Genomic DNA, 23,337 nt, shown 5'->3' with positions numbered 1-23,337 from the left:
AACTTGCAAGTATCATTATATACTCTATACTGCAATATAGAATGAAGAAATCAGGAAATTACCATATTGTGATGTGGTTCAGATTTTTTCACGTACTTTAGTAAACCATTTTGTATATTTAAATTTGGCCTGAGCATATTGATGTCGAAATATTTATAACCTTAAGTTTTCCTATTATGGCGAATATTTCTGAAAATAATGTTACATAAATTTTAGCGACATAGCTTTCAAATAGTTTATAAAATACTTAGCAAAGGAAGCTCAGAAAAATCGAGTAGGGTAAACTTTTAGATAATATACAGACCATATGTACCAACTAATGATTAACTGAGTCGATTCTTAACTTTTCATGTAGTAATATTTTAATATTAATAATTTAATGACCTTTCTATCACGAGATTTCAGATAGTAAGAGTTTAACTGGGAAATTTTTCGATAGCGATCTAATGATAGACAATTTCATAATGACAGCCAATCACAATACTAAATCAGATATTTTCTAAATTACAAGCCGAACTAAAATACATAATCGATAATCGTGATAAAATTATTCAGAATGATATCTTCTATCTATCAAAATATTTATTAAAATTTAGGACAACCATTATTTACAAGATTTATAGTTGCATATTCAAGAGTTAATAATCCTGCTGCAAAAGATTAACCTTAATAAGAAGAATTGTTCTTTTTCCGTTTCACTATAAATAAGTTCATATACTGTAGTTATCAGAAACTCTCTTTAAATAAATGAGTAAATTAAGATTATTACCAAATGGTAATATTTTTTGTAAATCGCACACAATACAAATGAACTATTCGCTTGGAGCTGATATAAAATTGATCAAAACTTGGGAAATCATTATATTAGACGGATTTTCTAGAAATTTTGACATAAGCAATCTTTCTTCAGTTTTTGTTGATATCCATGAGTAGGACAGTGTAATATTGTATTCTAAGTTGATGATATATTTAGTAATGTTTACCGTAGTTATTATGTTCAGCGTATGATAGATATTCTTTTAGAGGGTTAAGTATTGAATATAGCTAGCTTAGTAATTGTATCCTTTTGAAGAAGAGTGCTACAGTGCTCACACTAGAGCTTCACATGAAAGGTCTAATTTATCTTGTATTTGAGATACCAATACTGCAGTGCGTAGTATGTAAGATTGTTAATGAGGAAAAGTATATATGCGAGCAATTTAGTACAATAAAATAGCACTTTCTCGTTAGAGGTCCTCAGCTTGTCAATTATGCTGTATATTTATAAACGAGGTTTTGTGCAACGATTCTTAATTTTCAAAACGTTTGAAGATTCTTGATCTACCAACCTCACACTGTGCTCAAGGAAATACAGATAGACTAAGTTATTTCATTTTAATATTAGAAAAGAGAAAAACACAAACTCAGAAACTTTTGAAATTGTCTCTTAACTCATACCGCTACAAATGAATGAAAAGCCTTAGCAACTATCCTTTTAACAGCTACCGCTGGGTATTATTCATTTAATTTATCATTTTTACTGACGCTGCTTAATTAATGTTTCAGTCAGAAAATATAAGAAATAATTGATCAAGAAAGAATCGCATTACAAATACAAGTTAAAGTCTATGTTTGCTAATGTGTAAAAACTAATGCTAATGCAATCTTCGTTAAGAACTATATCAGTTAACCTAACAGCATTAGCATGACGAACATGCTACTATTATTTTGTTTTGTGGACTGACTTCCTGCAGGAAATCCTCTATAGAATTGAAGATTCTTCTCACTAAAAGTCACTGGTGATTATTACATTCAACAAAGGATAGAAGCTCAAAAACAGTTTAGTTTATTTTATATTCCATTTATACAATGTTTAATGTTATATCTATGAGCTCAATAAAAATCTACTACACACTTAGTAAAGCACCATAGTTGTCTTATATTTCGATTATTACCGAAGGAAAATGCTATCTAGTCTTTAATTGAACTGCTACCACAATGAGTAGATAACAGATTGTTAAATGAATATTTGAAAGACATTACTAAAAATATTGAATCATTTTACCCTAGCAATTTATCACAGATCATTAATATTACGAACATCATACTTTTATCGATCCGTTCGCCGTTATTACTATCTATACAATCCATGTTCTTCATAAGTCTAATATGTTCGGTAATTAATAATTAATTCTATTTAAATAGTTTATACGTATTATTACGATTCTGTTGAATGATTTAGTGTTAATTTATTTTTAACTGTCCTGAAAAATAAAATTTAGCCAGAGTAATGCAATACTTTGACTCCCAAGTGATTTTGTGATTTTATTTCATGAAATAAGTTAGCTGTATTCCCATAATGTAAATTACTTACCTATTTTCCTATTAACATTGATTCGATTGTTAAAAGAATAAATTTTAATAAATTGCCATTTTATCATCTGTCACAGTTATTAGATGTTTATCTGAAATCAATGCAATTTATTTGTTAACAAATGCAGTCAGAAATAAATTACGTTCATTTAGTTAGTTATATTTAGTCTATTCCATTAGTACTGTATACATCTGGCCAATGTTTAGCCCTTTATACAATAAACAGATCGGCTTAAATGACTTTCTACTGTTGATAACCAAATTTAAGGAAAAGGCAGATGAAGCAACTGCAATTCAATTGACTTGTAGATTTATAACTCATTAAATTATGTTTCAAACTTCCAGGATAGTCAAGCGTATTAATTAAATCCAGCATAGGATGGCCAACTATTTTTTATTATCGAATCCGGTCTCTAGCGTTAAATATTTACAATTTCTCAAACTTATAAATAGCTCTAACACATTATGCAATTCAATTAAAAACAAATTTATGATCACTAGAACAAAGAAATTTAAGCAGGAAACAATTTTCTATTCGAATAATGATAGATTTTATTACATCACGTGAATAAGAAAATTTCGCTTACGTAAACGGTAATGTTATTATTTTTTTGAAACAACGAAAGCAGTTAGCTAATTAATCTTAACAGTTATATAAATAAAGGCATCTGGGCATGAATAATATGTTCTATAGCTTAAGCAATATAAATGGCCTTGAATGAATTCTATATAAACCATTAAACGAGTCCAGTAGTTGATCTAGAAGTATTAGTGTCTCAGTAAATGTAAATACATGAGGAGCAATGATTAATTATCGAGTCAATTTTCCATTCAGTTATTTGACCAATTATCGATAAAATGAAGAACCATATTAAATCGTTTTGCTCCTTATTTCTATTGTGGCTTTCCAATTTTGTTTTTCATAGCTACTTTCAACTATGTAATTCACAATCCAGTACTTTTAAACCAGGTCAAGTGCAGTTAGTGGGTATTTTTCCTAACACAGTAGATTACAAGAACCAATCGTCCAATTTATCTCGGTATTTTAACCCGGAAAATATCCAACTTACTCAAGCTATGATTTATACTATTGAGGAATTAATCAATCATAACCCAGCTTTGCTACCCAATATTCAAGTTGGTTGGACACTTCTAGATTCTTCTTCATCTATTAACCAAACTATGGAATTACTCAGCAGTGTTTTATCCAATCAAAAACTTTCGAATACAGGGCAAAGCCATACAAAAATCAATAATACGAATAACGCTCCATCTAGTCTACCAGAACCAATTTACAATATTTCGGCTAATTCTTCCCCTATATTTGGTGTTATTGGTGCCAAATTATACAATATAACCGTTAAAACGGCATCGTATACAAGCAAAAATCACTTTACTCAAGTTAGCTATTTTTTCAATCAGTCTTTAACCGATCAGCAACAATTTCCTTACTTTTATTCTACTTCTGTACCGGATGATCTATATTGGTATGCCATTAAAGAGATTATAACTTATTTTAACTGGAATTGGATATCAATTGTCATTGCTGGAAATACCATAAGTGAAAATATTATTCAAGATATTAACCGACTACCCCAAAATCACGGCATATGTTATGATGAGATATTGATGATTGATCAGAACTATACTTTGTCTTCCATTACTAAAATTATTTTAAAATTAAAGAATCAGACTAAATCAGAAGTAGTTGTTCTACTAGGTAATGAATTAATCATCTATCGATTCTTTCAACAAGCTGATATCCATCAGCTAACAGGTAAAACTTGGATCGGTTCCTATCACTGGTTGATATCTCCGTCAATCTATTCTATTAGATCAAGTATCCTTAATGGGGTAATCGGCATTTCCTTCAATTCTGTTACTATGCAAGCGTTTAATCTCTATCTGGATCGCCTTAATTTATGTAATAATTTAGATAACATCTGGTTTAGACAAGCCTTACAAGAAATACTTAGCATAGATGCTAAAATACCGAATTGTACATTTAATAAGACTAGAATTCGATATTTTCAAGCATTTTATAAAATAAGTCCAATTTCAGCTTTCGTTATGGATGCTACATTAGCATTAGCTCATGCTCTACATAAATATCTAGGCTGTAACGAAACTTATTGCCCATCAATATCTGAAAAATCGTTTAATAATCAGCAATTTAATAATATTTTAAGTAAGATTCGTTTTGATGGTATCTCAAGTCGTTCTTTTCGGTTTGCACCTAATGGCAACAGTCAGATATCCTTTAATATTGTTAATTTGCAATCATCGATGAATTCAAATACGTCAAGATTTGAACCCGTTGATATTGGTTATTGGAATCAAAACGAAGGTCTAATTCTTAATGAAGAAAGTATTGTGTGGAATCATCATCTATTTGGGAATAATAAACCCCTGTCACGATGCTCGCAAGACTGTCTTCCAGGATATTATATGTATCAAGATAGACGAATAAAGTTGCAACATCGATCATGCTGCTGGTCATGTCGTTTATGTCAAAATAGGACTATTTCTAATACAACAAATCAATCTACTTGTACTAAATGCCCAATTCTAACTAATCCAGACATAAATAGAACATATTGCGCTGATTTATCAATTTTAAAGCTATCATATACTAGTCCAATTTCAATAATATGTTATGTTGCAATAGGTTTATACTTGCTATTATTAATATTTATTTGGACCATTATGATCGCAAAAAGACAGACACCTATAGTTAAGGGCTCCAATTTCATATTAATAAATCTACTATTAGCCTTCCTTGCTTTACTGGTACTAGTATCTGTCCTCCATTTATTGCCTGCCACTCCTGAAGTATGTGCTGTCAAGAATTATCTTGTTACTACGAGTTGCATCGGAATATACACCACTATATTATGTAAAACAAATCAAGTCAAGAATATATTTCAGAACGTAACAAACATGAGCAGTAGAAGGAAGCAATATACCAAGACTTACTGCCAAGTAGCTTTCATCTTGGCTTTTCTATTCCTTTCTAATGGAATCTTGACTGCCTTTATAATCATCCTACCCTTTCCTCTATTAAAATATCGAGATGGGAATCAAACTGTCATTGATTGTAATATTCAATATTTTTATGGACATATTAACTTAGTCTGTTGGAGCATAGTCATTGTCTCAACTTGTTTATATCTAGCTTATAAAACGCGCTCTCTTCCTGAAAATTTTAATGAGTCAAAATATATTTTCATGTCTACACTTGCTGTTAGTATAATTGCGATTGCCACGTTTATGGTTGATTCCTTTACCTCAGGCGTCGCTACTATTGCGTTAAGCATAACAAATACCCTCTTATTAGGGGCAGCTCCTATGATTTTCTTATTTCTTCCCAAGTTGTATATTATATTTTTTCGACCCCATTTAAATACAAGGGCACAAGCCACTAAAAATATTTCTCATTTTACTTTTGCTAAAGGAGGTATTCGAGAAAAATCTACGAATACACAGGAACCCACCACTAATATTGGCTGCAATGAAACTCAGAAGGAACACCAATCTCCTAACAATAAAATACATTCAATCAACACTGTTGACCAAGTTGCCGAAATTCTTTCATAATTGGACTGTAGTGACTTAGGATAACCATTTGTTGGGTATTATCTTATATATTCTATTACTAGTTACTGTCGGCATGAAGAATGTTTGCTACATCTCGAAGCTCGCATCGCCAGAACGTTAAACGTTTTAAATTTTAAACATTTTCAACTACTTGCAAAAATTAGGAATCTTTATCCTTCAAGAATCACTTCGTATCAAAACTAAGCTATATTTATTTCCAACTTGTCATTTTGATGTTCTATTTCCTATGTTTCGTTATCGCCTCTGAAATTTAGAAAGTTAAGTAGCAGCCTCACTGCTACTACTTTAGGTTTGTAGTTCGCGATCTTACTGTCTTAGAACTACTCAGACACAGCAACAGCATTAAATAGTAATAACTGCTAACACATTTTAAACACAGCTTATAAGTTGCTAGTCCTGGCTTTCAGTAATCGTTATAAGATCAAATACCGTACTTCTCCATCACATCATCAGCTATGGGCCACAAACTATTACAGTTTAATAATGAGAAATTATCTAGTCGATGGACAAGTTCTACTAACATTGAAAAGATATCTCATACCACATCGAAGGCAATCACTCTTAGAAGTGATACTGCATTAGTGGTTAATTATATCACCTTGGGAAAACGTCGCACAACTACAATGAAAGAATTCCACACTTAATACTTAGAGACCAAATCTAAGTAAGCTTGAATTACACATAGATCGAATGGTATAAGTATGCCGTTTCATCATTCACCAGCCACAATCTAAGTTTATTTATTAAGTGAAATTGACTGTTTTAACGTATGCAGGTCTTAACTTCATACCATTCCCATAAAAATGCAAAACATACAACTACAGTAATGAGCTGTTGTCACGACAGCTCTGCTTTTAATGTTATTAGTACAGGAAGGACTGTTTGTTGTTGTATTTCTACTAGTAAGTACCATATACTTATATATAAAATAAATATCTCCAATATATCGGACATCAGCTGGCTTTCTCAATGGCAAAAACGTATTTTACAGTACTATATGATATTATATTATCTCAAACTTAAACATTGGACTTTATAACGTTACAATCGACATACTGTTACTCTCAAATATACCTCCTATTAAAGATGCCTTTCCAAGATTGCGGAGAATTGTTGACGACCGCATCAAGAGCAATGTACTAACGTTATGCACAATTTAATTAATTTAATAATCTAACTGAGAAAGATCAAAATTGGTAATAACAGTAATTGATTATCTTTTGCCTTTCACATTGCTAAAATTAAATCAATTATCAAAAATATCCTTCACGAAATACTGGAAATAGGATACAGGGAGTATATAAGCAATAAATATAGTAAATGTAATGAAGTTTACAAACTTGCTTTTCACAAAGCGATTGATTGGTAAATATTACCTATCAATATTACTTATAAATAGCACATTACTTTATTGGAGTTTTCATGGTGTTAATATTGTCTATTCTACAGTTACTATTGCAATAACAAATAGCGAAATAAACAATACCTTAAATTGAAGAATAAAGTTAAGATCATGATTGACTCAAGTTGTAATATAACATCCATTCTCCACAAGTTTCAAAAGAGAAGACAATTCTTAAAACACCTTTCTATTGCACATGCAGTAGATACTCGATAATTAGTGGCAAAGAACTATCATCTCAGGAAATAGCTTCACAAACGTAAAACCAAAAGATTAAGATATTGCTAAAGATACGGATATCTACGGCAAGACGTTATTAGAATAAATCAGTAAATACTAATTTATGAAGAAATCGTCTGGAGACCTTGATGTATCAGTGATTTACAGTAAATATCAAGCAAAAGTACCCATACAGTATGTTAGCACTTATAAACCATTCGTTCAAAACATTTTGTCTTATCATCAAAATGCAAGTTATCTAGTAGAGGCTAAACAGTGTCAAAGATAAAGCACTGCAATTGCTCGCGTGAACTGCTCCTTAATTGAGCGAAGAATAGCTACTTACTCGTATACATTATTCTGAACAGCAGGAACGATTCAAGTTTCAGCAGAAACAGGCTGCTAAGTCATTTGCATCTGCCAATTTAACATTGTGGTAATTTTCCATCATTGATAACAAGTAGATAAATACCATCATCTAGGTAAGAAGCTTGATTGATTGATTGCATGCCTAAAGTCAACTTACTGTGTAGGCGGATATGTGTTGTGCTACGTACATCTGGATCAATTTCATAAGTTAATCTGCCTTACTATAACCAATTCAGAGTAAGACAACTATAGTTATGTCTTCCATTTCCAAATGCAGCATGAGGATTGATTTATTTTTTATTCACTAATTGACGATATCGAAAGCAATTGGTAGTGTGATCGTTCACTAGCCCTACAGCTTGCATAAAAGCATACATGATGGTTGAACCAACAAAGCTCATGCCACGCTTTTTCAAATCTTTGGAAATAGCATCACTGATATCGGACTTTGACTGCAAATCTTGGATTTTTTTTCGATTTCCTATAACAGGCTTGCCGTCAACAAATTGCCAGACATAACTGTCAAAAGAACCAAACTCATTTTGGATAGCTATAAACGCCTTTGCGTTTTTACGTACAGAATAGACTTTTAAACGATTACGAATAATATCTGGATTGTGTAATAGCGATTCTAACTGCTTATCCTTCATGGCAGCTACTTTTTTAACATTAAATTTGTGAAAAGCACGACGGTATCCATCACGTTTTCTCAAGATCGTATTCCAATTGAGGCCAGCTTGAGCACCTTCTAAGATGAGCATTTCAAATAATTTAGCATCATCATGTACAGGTACACCCCACTCGGTATCATGATAGTCATTGCATAGTGCATTGCCATGACTAGACCATGCACATCGACTTGGTTCCGCCATTGTAAGCAATAATTTCTTCAAGAGTGAAAAACGAGAAGCAGCCTAGTCAACTTGTCACGGTGTTGCAAAGACACGCTACCTGATATCTGCAGCTCTTTCCAACTGTAATTACTTTGTAATTACAGTTAAGGGGATTCTTTAACCTGCTACTAGATAGCCTATAATGATACACAAAAGTGGATTCAACTGAATGAAAGTCTTCACAGTAAGTTTCAATGTTGCAAATGAATCGTAATGATGAATTTATCCAATTTAAAATTGATCTATTCCAGCCATAAACAGGACAACAACAAAGTGTAAAAAGCTGCCAAGCAAAGTTGCTAGTGGCTTCTGGTGCAGCGACCACTCTCAAAGCTCGATTTACAAGCCCCTGTGATTGGTTGTAACGTGCTGTATGTTTTATCTTGTTACTACAGTACCGTCGTTGGTGCTGATGGAGATCGGTACGTCTGTACATCTGTCACCGATCCGGATGACCAATATAAAGAACGAGCTTGTATACCATTGGCTATTTTTCTACCTCATGAATGCGCTGTAGGAGTTGGTTGAAGCGTTCATGCGTACTGTACGAATTGCCGTGATGTCATAGTCAGACATAGTCAGACATACCCTCAAGGTAACGCTAAAAAAAAATAGACGCGTTCTTTCTACTGTATTTAGGCTATTTATACGGTACCATCCTGACTCTAACCTACGGAATTACGTGTAATAAATCCATCTACAGTAGTACAATTGTGTTTGAAAACTGTCAATTCGCTGGAATCGTTATGCGGTAACCTACGATCTGGACCCGAAAAGATGTCACTCCTCGTCATCCAGTCTTGCTGTTTTGTACTCTGCCGACAGATATTTTGCATCATATACAGTACCGCAGTGTATACCATCATTACCAAATGGAAGGACAGAAAGACAGGACGAGGGGTGTCATCATTTCGCGTCCCGATCGTAATGTAACAGTAACAAATTTTGCTTCTGGCGCAATATTTTAACCAGATCTTGTTCCAAATGTCAGTCCGTCCAAGAGTGTCTAGACAGACGGACTTTCAGCAACAAATGAGGCTGCAAATATCGTACTATGCCTACTTCCTTCTTAGTATCTTTTCCAAATCACTGGTAGTAAATTAAATAACGTCCACAATCTTATACATAACTATTTCTAAGCGGAACTTGGTAAAAGATAATAAAATTCAACGTAATATTACTTAATTGAGAAAAAATCAGTCCATTTAAAATCGACCGTCCGTATAGTGTGACATAGTCAAATATGTTACGGCCATAGCCGGGAATCCGGCCATTACCAGTAATGGCTGGCTGTTACCGGTAAAGTCCAGCTAGACCTATATACAGTATTATATTTATAACCGACTGTTTGGTACAGATATTTAACGCGATGAGGCTGAAAACGTCTGTCCATCCAAGATCGATCAATCGGCTGACAGTGCGGACTTTTCTCACCAAAGGAGGCCATAAATTTCGAAAAATGGCTACTCGATTAATGATCTTCCGCGTCTGTTTCCTATATTACTGGTACTAATATTGATAACCTTATAGAAATTTTTCTAAGCAAAACTTAGTCATAGATAATAAAATTCAATTTTAAAGTAATAGTACTAAATTTAGAAAAAATGATTCAACTCAAAATCGACCGTCCGCATACTTCAGTAGAAAACAGATTTCATACTGAATTAGTGAACGCTCGACCATAGTACTTGGATAATTTTGCTATATGGAGTAACTTAGCAACGATCGAAAACTACAGTTGGGATTATGAAGAGGAAACTAGAAATGCATCCTTGCAATATTTCTCTTTCCTGTCAGATGCCGCCTCGTATAGGATGCTTAATTAATGAACTCTTGACGCATCCTACAGAGAGTATTAACGGAATAACAGAGGTTATCCAATATTCTGGTTCGATAACAAATTGGTATTCCATATATTTAAGCGGATCGTATTAAGAAGTTAAGAATAGTGCTTTTACTGTGTTTCTCTCATTTCGGCCGTTTGATGTAGTTGCTACAATAATGTACTAGTACTATTCATAAGATTTTTTTGTAAATACTCTTGAAGATATTGACAGTATTTTCCTAACGTCAATTTTTACTCTATAAGCCATATTGTTAATTACAAATTACGATTTGTGACGGAATAGAACTTGAATAATTTAATAATAGTAATCAAAAAATGCAGCAATAGTGTACGTAACTTAAACCATTTATAAAATCTGAAGTTTCACAAGCTTAGTGATCAAAAAAAGGGCTATTGTTTTAATCTTAGTTTTGTACTCGCTTGCGGTTTAGAATGTAAATTAGGCGTAAAGGACCGATCAGTCTTGTCTGTTCGCACACATCATAACGAAAACTTGTATTTAGATTGTATAGTATTCAAGTATTCGGGAGTCAGCTGTTTCTTCAAAATTGGTAGTCGAAATGTACAATTAGTAACTTGAATTTCTCCTGAGAGATTAGAAGCCCTGCATCACCAGGCAATACCTTAGGATACACGTGCATTACATTATTCTTAGTTCGCAGTTACTGGCAGTGTAGCTAATCGAGAAGAGGAGTACTACTTAACCGAAGATTTCCAAGTTATTGCGAGTCAATAAGTCGAATATACCAACGTTTCGATAGTCGGAGTACTTCGTGAGCTAATCCCTGCTCCTTCCCATCACGATATACTTAACTATAACAACTATAACTGGCATTAAGTGAATAATTAACATCGATATCGTTATGCCAACAGCATAAACTATCCTGTAAGAAAAGCAGCCTTGAGCGGGATTGTTAAGCGTATGTAACCCTAGTCATTTACTGTACAAGCATATACTGCAAATTTTATCTTCTAAAATACAGTAGATAGCACATAAGACACACTGAACTTTTAATCAAACTTTTAATCTACTCAATGTAGAATCAGTATTTTCTTGTTATGATATCCTTTATTTAATCATAAATTTAAATTATAATATCAATGCCTTCCTATACAATATCATTTGGTTACAGCTTCATTTTTTCTTCAAAATCCTACTACAATTGTATCAATAATTGATATCTTCTAAGCTAATACTACAAAGTACACCGTAGTATCTTTTAGTTTACATATCACTAAAATGGTTTGTTTGTTTTATTCATCTGAACTTTCTATGCTTGGAGGTTATTAATTTTTGATTTTAATTAAATTACCCCAAATAGTTACTTCGCTTACTAGTGACACATAACATCATGTCAACAACTTCTTAAAGATGAGATTTAAAAAAGGAAAATTGGCATTTTACCAAATGCCTATTCCAGGTTACGAGGGAAAAATTTGGCATGGCATATACTTATAAATCCTAATATCTAGCGTCAGAATTACCTTCATTAAAATATTTAAGATAGTCAATAATTATGATATATGAAGAGAGTTTATCAACCTCAATTAAATAGGTACTATACAAATATACCTTTATATGTTCCAGATATACGACTAAACTACAAAACTTGATGATAGAAATATTTTTCTATGATTTAGTAAAGGAATTTAAAATATTCACCTCTCAAAAATTATTATGTCAGTATTTCTATTCCTAAAGTTATTTTATAATGAAAGAGAATATTATTTCTTTTTAATCTCATATTTCTTGCAAAATTACTTATATGAGTATGGCTCTGGTAATATTTAGCAATTTTACGGTGGATTTGAAACTTAAGCTTGGAAATCTTCTATAAGGAGAGATGGCAATAAATGAATCTTTCGCATTAGAAAATGTTATGCAACCATATATTACTGAAACTGCCTAATCTCAAATATAAGTCACTTTCTTTGCTTTCATCCTGCTCACGTTAACCAGTTGCTCGATAATCGCTTTATCCTTAGCAGAAATAAGATCGTGACGTATAACAAATGTACTCCCATGAGTAGACGAACATTGAGTGCCTGACATATGCGTGTTGCTCCTATTGATAGGCTTGCGTCTGGTATGGAAGCAAACCATCCTGAAAAATCCGCTTCGAATTTCTCGATTAAAAAAGTTATGTATGATCGGATTGAGTGTACAATTTGTAAACGCCATTAGACTACAAGCAATTCCTAAGTTATCAGTTACAGGTCCTAAATGGAATAAGCTTATTAAGCCAAATGTCATAAATGGCGTCCAACATAAATAAAATGCGCCATTAACAACTACAAAGACAAGTATTAATCGAAAATCGTTTTTAGCTAAGCGCAAATAACGATGATTAAGTTGATCTTGAATAGATCCAAAATAATGTTGCTTTCTTTGAACATTCCTTTGTTGTTCAATATTATGAATATGGCGGATAGCAACTTTAAATATCAGGATATATAAAGTAAACATTATTGTTGCTGGGATATAAAAGTTAATTAATGTAATAATTAACAAATAAATTCTCTCTTGTTTTATGTATAGAAATAAATCGACAACGCAATGACTGCCAATAGTTGATTGAACACCTCTCCAACCAAATACTGGAATCAAGGCTAGCAGAAGCGGCTGAAACCAAATATATAGCAGCATTCCAATCACGAAGCGTGTAGTCATCCAAGTGTGATATTGATAAGGCCGACATATGGCCAAATATCGATCCAGACTTATTGCAAATAAATTGAGTAATGATGTCATTACTAAACTAATTGATAAGCAAGCATGGATAGCGCACCACTCTGGCATAAATGGCCAATAGCCTAATAAACCTTGCAGACAGTATGCAGGTAAAACTAAAGCCGCAAATAAGAAATCAGCGCAACATTGACTGACAATAAAATAATTAGTTACAGAATGAAGTTGGCGATTATAAGCAATAGTAGCAATAACGATGGCATTGCAGATAATTCCGGTGATGAATACGGTAAAGATATAAACCGTCTTAAAGTCTATTTCTTGACCATAGCGACCATTTATATTCGACACTTGATTTCCAGCCACATGATTGCCACTAAGTGGGGGAAAACCTTTTGCTTCAACTCTTATATCTCCAAATTCTATCGCCATAGACTTAATTGAGAAGAATAATATATGAATATAGATAATCAATAAAAATCGACTGCTTTCCTTGGCCCACATTTCTTTAGTAAGTAAGTATAATGAATCGATTGATAATTATAATAAATTTGAGCAAGGAAAAACTTTGAGATATATCAGCTAGTAATAAACGATGACGAAATATGACAGCATGGAGCAGCAGGTTTGACAATGTTTTAGTGGTATAGCTAGATGAAAAGTATTCCAAAATAGTTGTATGCGCCTAGAAATAAGATATTTCGTAAACTACCAAAATTTCTATCAAATGATAAATTTAAAAACTTCTTTGTGCGTTTTGAAAATTTAAGTATTCATTTCGTAAGCCTCAATAAATCTGAGTTACACTGCAAAAATTACTAGTGCCAAGTCTGTTCCTGTAAGATTACTACCTTGAAAATTCTTCTACAAAGGGATCTAAATTAAGATGATTCCCAAATCGAAAAGAAAAAACAGGTTAAATTTGTTCTTGTTAATTATATGTCGACTGTATATGCAATTAACAGTTTTACATGAAAAAGTTCGCTATATTTCCAACAGATTCATAGAAAATGTATGAAATGCTTTCATTCGAAGAAAATACTGTGGTGAAATAGCGACGATAATTCCGGATTTAGTTCTCTTTCGCTAGTTTACATTAATGCCAATGGATTGATAGTGCAAGTTAAAGGTAAATTCCTTCTTTTACATATGACGACAGAGGTATTTTTCTAGTTTGAATGAACAAAAGATATGATATTAGACGTACATAAAGCATACCTCCCACGACAGATTTTAAATGCAAGAGAAACTTTTAAATAACATAAAGAACAAATTCAGATATTGTAAATAAAGATGTACAATAAGTAAAATAGAAAAAATAGAAAACTATAATAAAATGTTATTAAAAGCCGCAGAAGTATTAAATGTCAAACTAAATCGGTATAGCTTAACGCGTAACCGATAAGATACTACGATTTTTTTTGTGACCTAGCTTTCAGGTTTTGATTTAATAAGAGAAATAAATTTTCTTTTTCAGAAACATTATATTTTAATATAATAACCCCACATAGTCATCAATTGCAAAGCAAGATCATTCGCGGTAGTAATTTAGCATGCTGCTGAAGCGAGTTTCGCATATTATAAAGTACAAGAGTGAATAAATTAAACTATTTGAGCTCAAAAGATGAAACAATGAGCGACTGAATCTTTTATCAGCTATTAAGTTTTCTCTTGTTTGAAATAAAAGGATAATACATTTAGAAAATAGAAATTTAAGGCGCTCATATTAGTAATCCAAATTTTAATTTTTTCTGCAATAGTCTATAATGTTCCGTATTGACATTTGCAATTAAATTATTCCAAACGAGCAATATGGTGTCATAATAGGCATACGCTAATGATCAGAAATTTGCTTATATGTTTAAAGCGATCCATTTCAATATATAATATACGTATGTTACATGTAATTTCCAGGAGAGCTGATAATTTTACATGAATGACGTTAAAATGTTTAATTTCGAACTTTTAAATTACGATATCATTAGATTCACTCTCAAATTATCTATTGCCTGTTTCATGATCTCCATTTAGCATTATGAATATAACGAAACCTTGAAATAAATAGACCCACTAAAAATATGTACTTATAATCTAAATGTTGCCATGATAGACCGAATTAGCTTTTTATACGTACATATCATATTTTAATACAGTAAAATAGCTTTCTTACAAGTTTGCCAAACTTATAAAATTTAATACTGAAAGCTATACTATGTAATAAAATTAATTTATGTTGCTATAACTTACTTGTCTAAATTGCTTCATACATTTGCGTATACGAAAAATAAATTTTACAGTAGTTAATAATCAAATTTAAGTAATGTAAAATTTATTTTTCTTAGTATTTTTAATGATTACAGTTAAACTAGTAATAAATTAACAGTCGACTTGCATATGTACCAAAAGCTGTGTAAAGCATTCCATTCACATAATTATTGAGTAGCTGCATTGATAGATAAGTTAACTTTGCATAGCATAATCTGAAATTGGGTCGAGTTTTCTTTGTCTTCGTATAGCCATGATGCTTTGAATTAAATTGAGTCGTATATTGAAGGCATTACGTCTATTGCATTTTAATCCAATTTTTTTTCTGCCATAAAATAATATTTTGAGTAATGAATACTTAAGTTATTAAATATTGGATAATGGCAGGTGTTATTCATCTTCATTAATTGGTTATTGAGTTGATGACATAGACGATCTATATTTTGATGTATCATTTAATTATTGATACATTTGTTCCGTCGTCAAAATAGTTCTATAATATTAATTAGAAATTAAACAATCAAATGTTACCAATATTCATAATTTAAAAATTCATTTCTTTGCCAAAGACACGGATGATTAACTGATGCTATATTCAGATATAATTTTTGTATCAGTATGCGATAAAAATGAATATCAGTTGTGAAAATATATCATTTAAATCTTTAATTAAATACATTATTAATGAAATCCTTACCAGGATGTCATTATGAGGTAAACACCATCATTTATTATAGTGTTGAATGAAACAATTAATTACAAATGTCCAATTCTCGAAGGAATCATTGAAAAATTAACGGTTGCTCTTACTAACAACATTAGTAAATTATGTGTTTTGAAGTATCCAAATTTCTAATAAAATGAGCGTTGGTTTACTGACAAGCATTTACAACAGATGCAAAATTTATTTCGCATTGCATTAACTTGAAATTAAAATATTTTGATCGGTAGAGATATAGTCTTAAATCTTCAAGTTGTAATGTCAATTTATAGTGTTTAAAAATATGAAAGCTACTGTCATAGAAAAATAATGCTCGAAATAGCTTCTATTGTAATAAATTGAACGATTTACCAGGAATTGTTATATATTTTGTAGCGTAGCTAATTTCAAGTAAGACATATTAAATTTCGGTTTTGGGAAAGTGTCTTCCTAATCCAAGTCTACAATGAAGTATCTTGTGGATGATTTACGGCACAATTTAAAATGCCAAGGATAATAGTACCGAAATATAATCGCATGTACATTTGTTATTTATGGTCATAATATTTATGAAGTTATTATTTTCTAATAAATGTATAAGATCGCTTGTTAAAATGACGAATCTATTCCTAACTGGTTTGATTGAGAAGATGAAATTTAAGTAGGCTGTTCTTAGAATCAACATGGCATCAAGTGGTGTCTTGTTGTCTTAATTATTAATCCATATTAGCAAATAATGAACGTAATCCTAATTGTATGGATTTTCATTCTACGATAAAATAATAGCATCAGTGTTCTCTTTAATATCTTAATTCGTCACTTATACTATAATTGCGTCAAATTCTCTTAACATAACAATGACTAGAGTTCAACACACTATAAATGTTGAGCTGGTGGACATAAAGTTTACTATTAAAAATTAAAATTCTGGATTATTAATTCTTAGGGCTATTCAGCGCAATAAAGTGAATACTCTAACAGATTTGAGAACACGCAATTGACCGCTAGTTATTAAGCTTGGAAAGGGGAAATAGTATTTAGCTCGTATGCCAATACAAAACTAAGGGTTGTTTTCGTAATCATTATAGCGGAATTAATTATAATATAAGAATCAAATAATCGCATCATTCCTATAATAGACAAAGCTCAATGTAAAGTTGTTACAGTGTTAAATACTGTATTACAGTAGAAATAACTATGTTAGGATAATTCTGTTAGACTATCCTTATTTAGTTAACTTCTAATTTGGATATACTGTATTTTAATATAGCACTGACTTTTTATGACAGTGACACTTATACACATACTGAAATTATAATAGTTATAATAGGGAATGCAAATCATCTGCTTACAGTTCGAATCATTGTGATTGTAATTTACTTATGGTAGACTGTAAATTATCATGGAAATGTTCCGTGATAGGACATATCGTAATCTGACTATTCTGTATTAGTCATTACATGTCTATGTTCGTAAATACTGTTGTCCGCATTAAGGGAGCAGTAGCTAAAATTAATATTTAATTCAGTAAATGATTCCGAGGTTAATTGTATTAACTATGACTCATGAACTATTGAGGAACAGTATATAAATGCAGTATATCGTGAAACAAAGAAGAATTGTCCAACTTAGTGTTTAACGTAAAATACGAGGCGTTTAAGTCTTTGTGTAGTCTGCTAGCAGAGCAAAAGTGTTTCTTGTTGCAAAGCTGTTTTGTGACGAAAGTGCTTTCAATTTAGCATGAATTTCAATTCAAAATTGCATTAAAAATTTTATTCAATCGTCATACCCTACGAACTTTAAGCAATTACGAAATATTTTCCAGCTTATAGATAGATATAGCTAGATTTCAGAATGGGAAATTCTTACATTTTCTAATTTCCAATTATGAACTTAGATGGTAACATTTAAAATTTCGTAAATGAACGCCTAAAAAGTCTAAGCAAGCTGATAAGTAAACATAAATCAAACGTAATGACGTCTATAAACTCATATAAGCATGTTCTTGCTTACTATTAGGAATGTACAGTTGTGTAAAGAAACCAATATGAATATTAATTCACTAAACTTGAAGCAAATCTTTACACGAACTCCGACAAAAAATTGAAAAAGTAATATGTGTACAGAAAAATGATCATACAATCTGGAATTGAATTAAAAATCTATTCGTTCATAACAATCAAGCAAGGTGTTTAACGCGAAAATCTAAACATTGTTCTAACTTTTCGTTGCATGTATTACCTTATAGGACTTTTAATTAGTATAATATGAATTACTGGTAGTAAATTTTCCTAGACGCATATTATCATTAAACTATCTCTAAAGTAAATCATCTAAGCCAAGCTTTCATAAACGACAGAGTTAAAATTGCAGGAACAATCTATATGAAATCTCTTAATTTATTTCCGAAGATTTCGCCTTCATTTACAAGGAATCTAAAATTGCTAGGTGTTTAATGATCGAAAAGTAATTGTAAATAACTACTAACAACTTTATTACAGTAAAAACTTTATTTATTAATGCAGTACTTTGTTTTTCCTTATCCAGGAACTAAAGCATAATCGAATAATTAAAATTTTTCGATTACGTGCAAAGTGAATTAGCTATGAAAGAAAAGTCTTCAGAATTCCATCATCGGTATATTCTATCACCCAATCTGCTGAGTAACTATTTATCAATGTTACTAAACAAAATATTAATTATTAAGTGAAAAATACGGCAATAATTACCCGTAAGTGACACTAAATAAATCTATTACATCATTCAGACTTTTCTCCTATTCTAGAGAAGAATGCAGTTACAGTATTAGAAATACTGCACAATAAAAGTAATTTTCTTCCAGGCATTAACAGAAGATTCATTTGAGCAATAACCATATCAAATATGAGTAATTAACTAAAATTTGTAGAAAAGCAACAGCCGAAAGCATGTGCAACTACTCGTATGTTACAAAATTTGTCAATGGATAAGCAATAAATTTTTGCAGTGTGTTCTGATCCAGCGTTTTCAGTAACAGTTTCAGGATAATAATTTGACATAATCAAAATGCCTATTAATAGATCTTTACTTAGGATATCGTATTTAAGCCTAGTAATTTCTGCAGTCTAAAATGAAAATAATAACAAGTAAAAAATTCTTCTTAGCTTGCGTTTATAAAAGCTATTGGGTAACGCGTAAGATCGAGTATTGATTACAATTTTAGTATTCTTTAAGACTATACTTAGACAATTGTTCATATATTTTTCTTAAAAAAAACGATTTTCCATAACTAAACTATTTAAGCATGAAAGTTAAGCTTTATCATTAATCTTTTTTAGTCAAATATTTAAAAACACTACACAGTGATAAATCGAATCTAATTAGAAGCTAACGTCAATCAATAAAAGTATTAACTTTAAAAAAAATCATTTCATTACAAAACAAGTCTTATAAGATAGATAATAGGAGCAAAGGTTCAAATAAATGCATCACAGAATAGTTTCTATGCACTTTTAAATTCGATTGTAGAAGTTAGATGCTTTCAAAACATTATCATTTACTTATAAATAGAAATACGGATGACATCAAATTTTAATTGGATAAATAGGAATTCTTAATATTTTTACAGCCTTTCTATAGAACTCCTAAAGAGAAATACAAGAATACCGACTTGTCACGGTACGAACTACCGTGAAGAAATAGCTATCTAAATTTGGTTAATATAATATAGTGATAATATATTACAACTATCTACTTACAACAGGAATTAGTCTAATTATAAATGTGTTACAGTAAATTTAATGCTGTGCTGTAATGTGCACTGAAACGATTCTGTGAATGGACATATTGTAGTCCGACTGTGAAAAATTAGTAGATGTTCTCACCTAAGTATTTTTATAAGATGACTCGTGAATGTTAGCTGCTGTAGAAGGGTATATAAGCCCGTCAGATAGTTGGAATAAAGCAGTTCTCAATTGTCTAGTTGAGTTTAACATAGAATCAAAGGCGTCTAAATTCTTGTGAAGTAGTTAATGGATACTGAATCCCGGAGACTATAGTAATTTAGAGATTTGTTTTACGTAATCCTTGTCGCGAAGCTGGTTTGTGACACCACTTAATATTTTAAAATTCTAAATTATTAAATTGAAGATTAATTTTAAGGAAGAGAATCAGTCACCACTTCTGAGCTTATCAATCTGAAGCGGAATGACGACTTTTGAATAATACGGAGGTGATTACATTTATGCATAGAAGTCAAGGTATTATTCGTAGTTATTAATTAAACACATTTTTCTTTGAACTTTATGCGGATAAAATTAATGATAAATAAATAGCTGTAATCAACATATTAGACCACATGGATCCTACACACGTCGTACATTTGATGAAATTATGAGCACGATCTGGATGTATAGTATCTATTTTAGTCTAATTTACGCTTAAGCGTATTGTATTAAGTACTACAACTTTACCTGGAATATCTTACAGGCTCAGACATTCGAGAAATAGGAATTTCTAGATTTTCAATATTTTTTGCCCTCTCACACTGCTATGAATCGGGAGCATTTTGCTAAAAATTGCATATAGCATAACCCAAATTCACAGCAACGGTTTTTGTGTAATTCTAGGTTCTATCTATTTCATCAACAAGCTCGGAATTCGCTCTCGTCAAGTTTATTGTCTTACTTTAGCTTCCATATTTCATCCAAGCTAAATAGTTGGATATTAATGAACGCGAATACTTTGAAAATTGATTAATATGTTTAAATTATAAAAGTTGCCCACTGTAAAGGAAAAGTACTCTCATACACCTATTATTTACTTTACTTTTCTGATATTTTAAATAACTAGGTGCCTATTATTTACTTTACTTTTCTGATATTTTAAATAGCTAGGTGCCTAAGAAGTATCAATAAATTAGTATGTAATATAGTAAAGACTGCTGTATAGATGTATCAGATATTTGATTACATTGATAGCTATATTTGAAATCATTAAGTTTCTAATAATAGATTTTATTGCTATGCTAATATAAGATGATTGCTAATTACAGTATTAGACGCTGTTAACTACTAATATTAGTCAAGTAGGAAAGCATAGTAGAAGATTTATGACTTGAGGTAATGCAATTGTGCAAAATGTTTGACATCTTACAATGTTAAACAGTAATAAATATGAAAGAATATTGTAAGCTGCATGCTTCATACGGCAAGAATATATTGCTAAATTTTAGAAAAAGTTGTCCCCTTAAAAAATGAAATTCAGACTGCGGGCAAATTTTTTGCCCTAAATAAATTATACTAAAAGTATTTAAGAACTGCAGATAGGAGCCTGAATTTGCTTCACTTTTATGAGCTCAAGATACTTTAGATTAGATTTTGGTTTATAACTAATTTTACTCTACTATTCTTATTGCCTGTAATAAAAGCCCTTTATCCTAATTGTGTCTTGACTAAGACAATTATTTTATCAGAATTTGATTTAGGATCAGGCACATTAGTTAAGGATAATTTTACCGCGAATCCGTCGTAAAACTCGTACCCTGACTTGTAATACATTAACTTGCAAGTTTAATAAATAGCTTGCAGGCGAAAGTTAGAATTGCAACTAACTTTATTCATGATAAAAAGAATAGTGATTTTCTCCTTTGCTCCTTTACTGCAACGATTACTGTCGGACATAACGGATTTAACTGTTTAGATAACTAGAATATTTGTTGGCAACCGCAGGCACGCATGTCGGCTTTAAAAACAGTCAAAATATTTACGTTTACTTTCAAATCATCCTTTAATTGTTTGAAACTATCATTGCTATTAAGGATTAAGCAATATGAATAAATAGCAGAAATTTTAAAGAAGCTATTAACTCAATCAACAGAATTTTATCTATTGTACTTATATTTTTATGAATATTTCGTAATTCATCAAAAATGCATTTTAACTTTTTAATTTCTGCAAATATAGCTCGTAAAAGATTTCGATACGACTAGCCCAATCAGAAATCGTTTCATAATACGTTAAAAATATTAAAGCCAAGAGACAGACTACTGCAGGACAATAAAAAATCATTTTCCTATAAAATATTTACAATATTATTTAAACATGCAATATCTTTGGTTAATGAGGTGAAACATTCTTAAGGAAAAGGCCTTAGGCGAATTCAAAAAGCTCTTAAATTTTAAGCGATTTTTCCCATCATAACAATGGTCGACAATGTAATTTCATCCTTGTTATGAGGTATCTGGTGGCTAGTGTAAATCTTTCAAAAGCCAAAAGGTGTCACAAAACAGCTTCTGTGAACGTACCTAAACTAGTCTATCTACTCTTATGGTTCTCCGACTAACTCCGGAGATCCTCAGTAAGAGAAAACTAACTTATTCCTATACTATAGTAATCAAGTCAAAACGATAGGTTTAGGTTAATCAATATCTTTATTACTAGCTTGCTTACGTTTGTACCAGTGTACCCTACGTTAGCCTCAGTGGAACTGAGATTAAAAAGTAATAATCAAGCTTATATACAGTTTCATATGTCACACAAATAATATCGGTGCTAATCTTTCACATTAAACTATAGAATGTGCAATACAGGCTTACTATAGATTCGACTAGATCGAGTGTTCTTATTACTTGCCATAAATTAATATTATTAATTAGCACCTTATTAACTAACATAATAATCTTCACAGATTGACATTTTAATTGCTAACACCATATCCATGCTGTATATTACTACGATAATTAATAACAAAACTCAATTTATAACTAGGTTGTTGTCGAGATCGGCAACCTCCATAATAACATTATGACACATATTAGATCAAAATATTATTCATTTCGGAGCGAGCTCCGTCACAAAAAGATAGATGGTAAACCCATAAATAAGGCTTTTACTGTATTCTGATATCATTTTAATATGATCGACTATGTGCCTACCATTACGAAAATTCAATCAAATACATCAGTATCGAAAACAATTTTTTAGCTGTTTCGTAGTTGTATGATAA

At 31.3% G+C, this 23,337-nt stretch overlaps 3 protein-coding genes across 3 annotated transcripts; 1 reads left to right on the top strand and 2 right to left on the bottom strand.

The window, feature by feature from the left end:
- Positions 1–3,210: 3,210 nt before the first annotated feature.
- Positions 3,211–5,949, top strand: TRIADDRAFT_59554 (uncharacterized protein; the record flags this gene model as incomplete). The annotated part of the gene is made up of 2 exons (XM_002115595.1): positions 3,211–4,720; positions 5,021–5,949. The coding sequence occupies 2 exons, from the start codon at positions 3,211–3,213 to the stop codon at positions 5,947–5,949; spliced, it is 2,439 nt and encodes an 812-aa protein (XP_002115631.1).
- Positions 5,950–8,250: 2,301 nt separating this feature from the next.
- On the bottom strand, positions 8,251–8,832 carry TRIADDRAFT_59553 (uncharacterized protein; the record flags this gene model as incomplete). The annotated part of the gene is made up of 1 exon (XM_002115494.1): positions 8,251–8,832. The coding sequence occupies one exon, from the start codon at positions 8,830–8,832 to the stop codon at positions 8,251–8,253; it is 582 nt and encodes a 193-aa protein (XP_002115530.1).
- A 3,779-nt stretch (positions 8,833–12,611) lies between these two features.
- TRIADDRAFT_29696 (uncharacterized protein) lies at positions 12,612–13,820 on the bottom strand (the record flags this gene model as incomplete). Its single annotated transcript, XM_002115493.1, has 1 exon — positions 12,612–13,820. The coding sequence occupies one exon, from the start codon at positions 13,818–13,820 to the stop codon at positions 12,612–12,614; it is 1,209 nt and encodes a 402-aa protein (XP_002115529.1).
- Positions 13,821–23,337: the final 9,517 nt, after the last annotated feature.

This window comes from Trichoplax adhaerens, genomic scaffold (assembly GCF_000150275.1).
Source record: "Trichoplax adhaerens TRIADscaffold_11 genomic scaffold, whole genome shotgun sequence".
NCBI classification, from domain to species: domain Eukaryota; kingdom Metazoa; phylum Placozoa; class Uniplacotomia; order Trichoplacea; family Trichoplacidae; genus Trichoplax; species Trichoplax adhaerens.
Note: the sequence above shows the minus strand (reverse complement) of the source record. Positions and strands in the feature narration are given on the sequence as shown.